General features: G+C 52.4%; 1 protein-coding gene across 1 annotated transcript; it reads right to left on the bottom strand.

The window, feature by feature from the left end:
• Positions 1-2979: 2979 nt before the first annotated feature.
• Positions 2980-9338, bottom strand: S1PR1 (sphingosine-1-phosphate receptor 1). Its single transcript, XM_038745575.1, has 2 exons — positions 9162-9338; positions 2980-5762 (listed from the first exon to the last, which is right to left on the bottom strand). Exon 2 carries the CDS (start codon positions 5643-5645, stop codon positions 4509-4511), a length of 1137 nt encoding a protein of 378 aa, XP_038601503.1. The 5' UTR covers positions 5646-5762; positions 9162-9338; the 3' UTR covers positions 2980-4508.
• Between the last annotated feature and the right edge of the window lie 492 nt (positions 9339-9830).

Below are 9830 nucleotides of genomic sequence, written 5' to 3'. Positions count from 1 at the left end.
GAAATGATGGAAGAAATCAGCAGGCTAGCCAAAACACCCTATGCCAGAGTTTAAATATTGTTATGAATGATGTCTCATTAGGTATTTTTCAAAAGATGACCCCAATAGGAACAGTAATCGATTATCATAACAGAAGTTGGATGTCACCGAAGAATCTTTCCTTGATGTCGTTTCGTAGAAACCTAGTTTCAAAGAAGGCAAGACTCTCTACTGAGCAGCAACAGCTCAATTTTGGGCTAGGGGGCAAATGTCGGTATTGGTGTAACAACGGAGTCCCAGAGCGTGGTTGGAGAGGCTTAGAGAACAAATAACAGATGGCTTAAAATTAAATATTGACCAGTCAAGCGCCATCACGCCAACTCAAGGAACTCCGACAGCCAGTCGTGATCAAGTGAAAAATAAGATGCTGACTCAGAAGAGTCAAGGGAAGGGGGCCAAATCGATTGGATCACTCCCTCCCTCCCCCACCACCCCAGCATTAGCACTCTGAGCACCAACTGGGTCATCGGTCTCAGTGGTAAAGCTTCTTCTGCTGGAAGGAAAGAGGGCTCACCGATCAATACCACATCCTCTTTTCCAGCAGACAGAATCTGCTGGACAGCCCAGTGTGTTCCTTTGCTCTGGGCTGAGTTCAAAGCCTTACCAACTGGACCAGAGGACCTTACTCTGATTGATACCGTTGGCCATTGGAGTTCCATTTGATACCTGCAGAACTTACCTGAATCCACTGAGAGATGCTTGCCAGGAATTGCTTGCCAGATGCTGGGTTACTTCAGGGCCCAGACCAAAACCCCAGATGTATTCCAAGAGAGCTCACAAAAGGAGAATCCAAAGCAAAGTTTGACCTGGGGTGAGATGCAGCCTTGGTTTCTGGTCCGGGCGTGACTGAAATCAGTACCTCCTCATCCTGGATAGCTTCTTAGTCCTCTAGACTGTGAGCTCGTTGTGGGCAGGGAACGTGTCTGTTATATTGCCCTATTGTACTCTCCCAAGCGCTCAGTACAGTGCTCAGCACACTGTAAGCACTCAATAAATATGATTGACTGACTGACTGCCTGGTAAATTAAGTTGCTGTACCAAGTACAGTGCTCCACCCTTCTAAGACTGTAAGCTCATTACTGGCAGGGAACATAGCTGCTAATTCTGTGTATTGTACTCTCCCAAGTGCTTAGTACCACTGATTGATAGCGCTCAGAAAATACCATTGATGATCATACCCCTTGTGCATGATCTGTTGCACGGTTCTCACATCTGACAGGCAAGGGATCAACAAATCAACAGATCCTTGGACTCGAACAGTCTGTAACACAACCTGAGATGGAATTAGAAACTCATAGCCCAAACCCCATCAACATAAGCAGAAGGGCTAAACCGATCAGACCAACCTTCACTATTCTAAATATAGAGACTGGGAAGCAACATGGCCTGCTGGAAAGGACACGGCCTTGGAGATCAAAGGACATGGTTTCTTATCCTAGTCCTATCACTTGTCTGCTGTGCCTCCATTTCCTCATCTGTAAAATGGGGATTAAATGCCTGTTTTCTGCACTTTTATAGTGCTTGGCACTTAGCACTTAACAAATACCACAATTATTGTCATTAAGTCTGCATCTATTATGCCAACGTCATAAAATTAAGGGCTTTAAGAGAGAAATCAGGAACAGTGATCTTACGTTTGCTGTTGGTCCTGGATTGGTCACTTCAGGAAGAGTGATGAAAAAGTGAAAATCAAGAACTGTGTCAGTCCGGGTTATTTTTCTGAGCCAGAGTTTCCCAGGGTATTAATGGTTCCTTGGGAGTAACCAGTGCTTTAGGAGGCAGCATCCTAAAAGGACATAACTTACTCCCCAGAGACAGTTAATACAATGGAAAAAGCTGTCAAATGTGATCATTTGGACATGTTTGATCATCAATCGGTCGTATTTATTGAGTGTTTATATTGTGTGCCGAGCACTGAACTGAGAGCTTGGGATAACAACCCCACTGCCTTGTCTTTTTAAATCTCAGTCTTCATCTTGCTTGATTTCCCATGTCTCCCACAGTGCAGCATGTTGTCTTAAATGAAAATCATTGACAAAAGCACCTACATTTTCTTAAATCAAGATTACTCCATCTTCAATCTTAAAATCATCTAAAAAAAAATATAGGTCAACAAGTTTCAGGTTCAGGAGGCCCAAGAGACTCAGCACCCTCGACTTACAGGGAGGGTTATCCCCACTTCCTCCACTCCATGGAGCAAACTACCAATCAGTGGTATTTATTGAGCACTTAGTTTGTGCAAAGTAGTGTACTAAGCGCACAGGAGAGCACAATAGAGTAAATAGATATGATCCCTAGCCTCAAAGACCTCACAACTTAGCAGAGGCTCTGACAGTCCTGTGAAACTCCACACCATACAGCACCCTTTCTTGGAAGGAAGCCAGCACAGATATTGGCGCAACCTTATTATAATTATCATATAATATAATATTATTATATTTGTTGAGAGCTTATTATGTGCCACGCCCTGCCAAGGGCTATAAGTACATCGGATGAAGTTCCCATCCCACATGGGGATTTACCAGATACAGAAACTGAGGCACAGAGAAGTTAAGTGATTTGCCCCAAGTTGGACAGACAGCAGGCAAGTGGAGGATCTGGGATTGTTGACCAGTTCTCCTGACTCCTAGTGTCCCGTGCTCTTTGTACCGTTGTTGCTTCCCATCTTTCTTAAATATGATCAATTTTAAATTCATAGCAACTGACTAAAATACCTGGTAATTTGTTCCTGGGAGGGAGCAGTTAATTTACTCTTCACAGCTTGCCTTCCTGTCAAGATAGCGGTTTCTAGAGAACCACTTTTTGGCTACGCCCCAGGCTATAAACAAAACCCTTAAAATGAAGAAGTAATATTGAAACCGTACCCTTACCATCTATACAAAAGCCATGCATCCAGGTGGCACAGCTCGGGTAACGGGAAAAATACTCTTGACAGCAGGATCTTAAAAAAAAATCAGTTTTATTAATGTTCAAAAGTCGGTAAAGCTATGTGCAAATTGAAACGTAAGAGTCAGAAACATTTTAAATACTATTTTAACAAGAAAAAAAATCTCAGTTTAATTGCACTGAAAAACTTACTATAGGTGCAAGGATATATACCTATCTATATATATGAACACACATATATAATAGATAGATATATATATATATAGATTTATTTTTACAAATCAACAATCCTACACCTCCCCAGTGACTGGCGTGAGCTACTACAGGCTCGCCGATATGTGATAGTAATGCTCTACAGGCACAAAGGGTCCTGCATGGTGTTAGCATTTTCTCGTTCAACTCGGTTAACCCAAAGTTAGAAATATCCAGTAAAAGGACCCACGCCGTAACAGCTACATTCAGAGACACAGAAAAGCAGTCCTTTGCCCACAATGATCGAATCTCCCTCTGTCGGCACCGCCCTGCACACTCTCATCCACCACAAACCTCAAGACGCGCCCGAATGATCTTACGTTTTCTTAGACAAGTGCATTTAGAAGTCAGAGTGAAAACTACTCAGGTAGAAAATTCAAATGAACTTCATTTCAACCTTCCAGTAAGTCTTTAACTCGGGAAGAAAACCGGGGACGGAGTCCCGCGGGTTTCCAACTTGGAGAGAAACTGGTTCCTGCCCATGAACTCCAACCGGGGCTCCGTTAAGGCAATGGCCCTCCCTGTAAATAACTGTCCCGTTAGTTTGGGGAAACCAAGGAAAGAGGCTCCCAGAGGATTCCACAGACCAGAACCTATGACCTAGGAGACTGGACTTGGAGAATGGAATTTCCCTTTGTCTGCAAACCACCTCCGCTCCTTCTCTGGGGAAGGATGCCGCCCATCTACCCGGCACCACCTAGAATCGGATGGTGCTTGGTGATCGCCGTTAGGTCCGTGGCAAAATCGGTTCCACTCCCTGGCAGGGACCAGACTGTTCTCCGAGAGCTCCGAGCGGAGAGGGGAGACCCCCGCGTGGGATGCTAAACCCACATCGAGGGGAGAGGAAGACATGCTGGGTCCCTCATCCCCTCCTCTCTCCCGCACCCTCTGCAGGACCCAGCCCAACGATGCAGATGTGGAGATGCTTTCACGCGGGGGCGTCTAGCAAGTGGGTCTTGGAGGAGCCTCCAGTCGAGACCTTCAGTGGCCCAACGACATTGGGCCTCAGTCTCAGTGCAAAGTCAAAACGAGCTCCAGTGGGGAGGAAATGGATCTGGAGCCAAAACGGTCCATCCCTCCGAGGGCGACTGCACCCTTGCCAGGATGTCGCGTGCCGGACGTCGGGCCGCTGTAACGCTACCCGCCGCCACGGCCTCGACGGCGGCCCCACCGGCTGGCTCCTTCCCTCCCTCCATTCCCAGAGCCCTCCGGTTCCCGCTGCCCCTGTCCCGGCCGCTCGGGGGGACCTCTTTCCGAGACAAAACAGGGGGGATTGTTGGATGGGCCTTGGCTCGGGACCACCCCTCCGCTAACCCCGGGTTCTTTCAAGGTTAGGAAGAGGAATTGACATTCCCGGAGGACATGATGGTCTCTGGGCAGTCGCCCTCGTCCTTCTGGGGGTGGGAGGAGTTGTCGGACTTGCTGCGGCTGACCTCCATCCCGCCGATGATGGGCCACTTGACCTTGCCCCCGGAGTCCGTGGGCGGGCACTTGCAGCAGCATATAATCCGCGTGAAGGCCCGACGCATCTCCTTGTTGGTCAGCGTGTAGATGATGGGATTGGTGGCCGAGTTGAGCACGGCCAGCACCAGGAAATACTCCGCCTTGAAGAGGATGGAGCAGGTCTTGACCTTGCAGCCCACGTCCAGGAGGAGGAGGATGAAGAGGGGGGCCCAGCAGGCGATGAAGGCGCTCAGGACGATGATGACCGTCTTGAGCAGGGCCAGTGACTTCTCCGAGCTCCGGCTGGCCTTGGACGCGTTCTTGCGGAAGGTGAGCCGGCGGCTGCGCGTCTTGACCAGGGAGTAGATGAGGCAGTAGAGGATGACGATGGACAGCAGGAGCAGGGTGAATACGGTGGTGCAGAAGAGGATATAGTGCTTGTGGTAGAGGGGCAGCACGGTGGAGCAGCTCTGCAGCTCGTTGATGCAGTTCCAGCCCATGATGGGCAGCCCGCCCAGGACCAGCGAGACCACCCAGCAGCCGCTGATGAGGAGGAAGGAGCGGATGCCGTTGCTGCCGTTGTGCAGCTTCATCTTGAACATGGTGATGTAGCGCTCGATGGCGATGGCCAGCAAGCTGAACACCGAGGCGGACAGGGCCACGAACATGCTGCCCTCCCGGAGGAACCACTGGGCCGGGGTCAGCGTGTAGGTGGTGGCGCCGGACAGCAGGAGGTTGGCCATGTAGGCCACGCCGGCCAGCAGGTCCGACAGGGCCAGGTTGCCGATGAAGTAGTACATGGGCCGGTGGAACTTCTTGGTCTTCCAGATGGTCAGCAGGACGAAGATGTTCTCCAGGATGATGAAGCAGCAGATGACGATGAACAGGACGGAGGTCAGCTTCAGCCGGCTCTCGTCGCTGGGCTTCAGCTTCCCCGTGTAGTTGTAATGCCGGACGATGATGTCGTAGTTGATGTAGTCGGGGACGGCGCCAGGCTTCGGGGAAGGGGCGCTGGGGGACCCCATGGCAAGCCGGAGGACCGCCGGGAGGAGGTGGGCAGGGGAGCTGGGGAGGGTCGAGGGGTGAGGCGCGCTTCTCCGGCTCTGCCGCTAGAGGGCAGAGCGTGTCGGGCCCCTGCAGCCCTGCATGATGATGATAATAATGATCATGGAATTTGTTAAGCGTTTACTTTGTGCCAAACACTGTTCTAAGCGCTGGAGAAGATACAAGATGATAGTGATAATGATAATAATAGCATTTGTTAAGCGCTTACTATGTGCCAAGCGCTGATAATGTCATTTGTTAAGCGCTTACTCTGTGCCAAGCGCTGTTCTAAGCGCTGGGGACGATACAAGGTGATAATAATAATAATAATGATGGTATTTGTTAAGCGCTTACTATGTGCCAAGCACTGTTCTAAGCGCTGATAATGGCATTTGTTAAGCTTCTAGACTGTGAGCCCACTGTTGGGTAGGGACTGTCTCTGTATGTTGCCACCTTGTACTTCCAAAGTGCTTAGTACAGTGCTCTGCACACAGTAAGCGCTCAATAAATATGATTGATTGTTTGATTAAGCGCTTACTCTGTGCCGAGCCCACTGTTGGGTAGGGACCGTCTCTATATGTTGCCAACTTGTACTTCCCAAGCGCTTAGTACAGTGTTCTGCACACAGTAAGCACTCAATAAATACGATTGAATGAATGAATGAATGAATGAAGCACTGTTTTATGCGCTGGGGGGGTACAAGGTGATCAGGTTGTCCCACGTGGGGCTCACAGTCTTAATCCCCATTTTACAGATGAGGTTCCTGAGGCATAAAGAATAATAATAATAATGATGTCATTTATTAAGTGCTTACTATGTGCAAAGCACTGTTCTAAGCGCTGGGGAGGTTACAAGGTGATCAGGTTGTCCCACGGGGGGCTCACAGTCTTAATCCTCATTCTACAGATGAGGTAACAGGCACAGAGAAGTGAAGTGACTTGCCCAAAGTCACACAGCTGACAATTGGTGGAGTCAGGATTTGAACCCACGACCTCTGACTCCAAAGCCCATGCCCTTTCCACTGAGCCATACAGAAGCGAAGTGACCTGCCCAAAGTCCCACGGCTGACAAGAATTTGAACCCGTGACCTCTGACTCCCAAGCCCGGGCTTTTTCCACCGAGCCACGCTGCTTCTCGATTGTCCCCCGTGGGGCTCACAGTCGTCACCCCCATTTTACAGATGAGGGAACTGAGGCCCAGAGAAGTGATGTGACACGGCTGGCAATTGGCGGGGCCGGGATTTGGACCAAAGAGGACAGGGACAGTTAGGACAGGAGGCGAGGGACCCTGGCACCCGGGCCCAGCTACTTTAAAGACCCAGGGGGGTGGGGGCTGATTTCCAGCTAATCTCCATTTAGGGCCAAGAGAAAAGCGAGAAAACAAAAGTGCCTTCCTCCCTGTCCCGTCCCGTCCTGTCCCTCCACCCCAGGTTCCCTCCGGCCCCCAGGGCAGGGCCGGGCCTGGGGGGGAGAAGAGGAGGGGGGGCCCACACCCAGCCCAACCCCGGCCACAATAATAATGACGGCATTGGTTAAGCGCTTACTATGTGCCAAGCACTGTTCTACGTGCCAACCCCATTCACTCATTCATCCAATCGTATTTATTGAGCGCTTACTGTGTGCAGGCCACTGGACTAAGCGCTTGGGAAGTACAAGCCGGCAACAGAGAGAGACGGTCCCCACCCACCAAAGGGCTCAAAGTCTAGAAGGGGACCCGGCCCCAGCTCTAAGCTCCAGCCCCAGCTCATTCATTCAATCCTATTGATTGAGCCTTTACTGTGTGCAGAGCACTGTGCTAAGCGCTTGGGAGAGTACAGTCTAACAACAAATAGGGACATTCCCTGCCCACAAAGGGCTCACAGCCCCTATCCAGCCCCAACCCCAGCTCCAGTTCCAGCCCCCAGCCCCAACCTTAGCCTCAGATCCAGCCCCCAGCCCCAGTTCCAGTTTATTCATTCAATCCTATTGACTGAGCGCTTACTGTGTGCAGAGCACTGTGCTAAGCGCTTGGGAGAGTACAGTCTAACAACAAATAGGGACATTCCCTGCCCACAAAGGGCTCACAGTCTAGCGCCAATCAATCAATCGTATTTATTGAGCGCTTACTGTGTGCAGAGCACTGTACTAAGCGCTTGGGAAGTACAAGCTGGCAACACATAGAGACGGTCCCTACCCAACAGTGGGCTGTTCCAAGTCGAGTCCCAACCCCAGCCCCAATCCAGCCCCAGCTCTAGCCCCAAACCCAGCTCCAGTTCCAGCCCCAGCCCCCAGCCCCAGCCTCAGATCATCAATCGTATTTATTGAGCACTTACTGTGCGCAGAGCACTGTACTAAGCGCTTGGGAAGTACAAATTGGCAACATATAGAGACGGTCCCTACCCAACAGTGGGCTCACAGTCTAAAGATCCAGCTCCCAGCCCCAGTTCCAGCCCTGAGCCCCAGCCCCCAGCCAGTGGGCAGTGCCAGCACCAAGATTCTTCCCTCCCTGCCCCCCGGATCCCGCCACCACCTTGACCTTACAGGCAGAGACGGGAGGGAAGGAGGAGACCAAAAGAACCACCTACTTCTCAGGACTGAAATTCCTTTTTGTGGAAATCAACGGACGGCATCAATCCGTTTGCCGGCGCGGTTTAGCGGTGCGCCTGGGGGCCAGGTGGGGCCAGGTGGTTGGTGCGGGCCGTCTGCCCTCGGGGAGGTCAGAGGGCAGCGGGGGCGGCCGGCGAAGCCCAGCCCGGGCCCAGCCGGGTAAACAGGAAAGTTCAACCCGGCTAACTCATGGTTTTGCGTAACCACTTAAAGGAACTGTGCAAAACCATCGTCGCGCAAAGTGTGCCCGGATGCGAGGTCCAAAAGGTGCCCAGACAAGGGTGCCCAAAGTGTGCTCGGATGCGGGGTCCAAAAGGTGCCCAGACAAGGGTGCCCAAAGTGTGCCCGGATGCGGGGTCCAAAAGGTGCCCAGGCAAGGGTGCCCAAAGTGTCCCCGGATGCGGGGTTCAAAAGGTACCCAGACAAGGGTGCCCAAAGTGTGCCCGGATGCGGGGTCCAAAAGGTGCCCAGACAAGGGTGCCCAAAGTGTGCCCGGATGCGGGGTCCAAAAGGTGCCCAGACAAGGGTGCCCAAAGTGTGCCCGGATGCGGAGTCCAAAAGGTGCCCAGACAAGGGTGCCCAAAGTGTGCCCGGATGCGGGGTCCAAAAGGTGCCCAGACAAGGGTGCCCAAGGGGTGCCCAGATGCGGGGGCCCATAGGGTGCCAGGCTGCATGAGCGGAGGGTGGCACCTTGGGAGCTGGGTGTCCCCGAGCTGCTCGGCCCGGCCAGGGCCGTCCTCCGGCCGGATTCCGAGGTCTGGGGGGACGGGACGGGGGGCAGAGCAGTCCTCCGGCCCTTCTCCCACCGGTCCTGACTGCCCCTTCCCTCTCCCCGACACCCTGTGCCCCTGTCCTCGCCCCTGTCTGCCCTCCTGTCTGCCCCCCTGGCCACCCAGACCGCCCAGAGCTCACCTCTCTCAGGCAGGAGACTGCTCGACTGCAACAGCCTCCGATCCGGAGCTGGACATGCTGCCGGCCCGCAGAGGAATCAGCTCCGGCTCAGAAACTAAACTTCTTTTGCACCTCTGCAAGTCACCAGCTCTTTCTCCTCCTGCTGCTGCTGCTGCTCCTCTGAGCCCTTTAGTCCGAATGATGGCTAAGGCCGGAGATGAGAGACCGGGGTTAGGGTTGGGGCAGCCTAAGGGGCGGAGACTCAACAGGGGAAAGAGGCGGAGGAAGAGGAGGAAGATGAGGAGGGGGGTGGGGGAAGGAGTCTACAATGGAATCAGCGCTCCCTGGCAGAGCGCTGCTGTCCCACACGCTGAGTTCCAGGGTCCCGGGAGGAAAGGGGGGAGGGGAAGCCGACTCCAGGCCCCGGCAGTCCCGAAGTGGGAAAAGTTGGTGAGGGGGTGGGAGGAGGAGGTATTGGAAAGTGACCCTCGTTCCTGGGAATCTGGAGTTGGGGTTATCTCTGTCCAGAAGGAACGGGAGATAGGAGGAGGAGGAGGAAGAGAGGAAGATCTAGACAAAGAACAAAACAGAAACAGAAAGAGAGACAGACCGGACACCGGTCCAACTCCTTAAAGCCCGCTTGGGAGCCCAGGTTTACCATCTGTATGTCTCTATATGTTGCCAATTTGT

This window comes from Tachyglossus aculeatus, chromosome 4, assembly GCF_015852505.1.
Source record: "Tachyglossus aculeatus isolate mTacAcu1 chromosome 4, mTacAcu1.pri, whole genome shotgun sequence".
Taxonomy (NCBI): domain Eukaryota; kingdom Metazoa; phylum Chordata; class Mammalia; order Monotremata; family Tachyglossidae; genus Tachyglossus; species Tachyglossus aculeatus.
The sequence above is the reverse complement of the archived record's forward strand: the minus strand, read 5'-3'. Positions and strand labels throughout refer to the sequence as shown.

What these genes read in the sequence shown, in the direction of transcription:
- S1PR1 (XM_038745575.1), bottom strand. Translation starts at nt 5,645, where the DNA reads ATGGGGTCCCCCAGCGCCCCTTCCCCGAAGCCTGGCGCCGTCCCCGAC.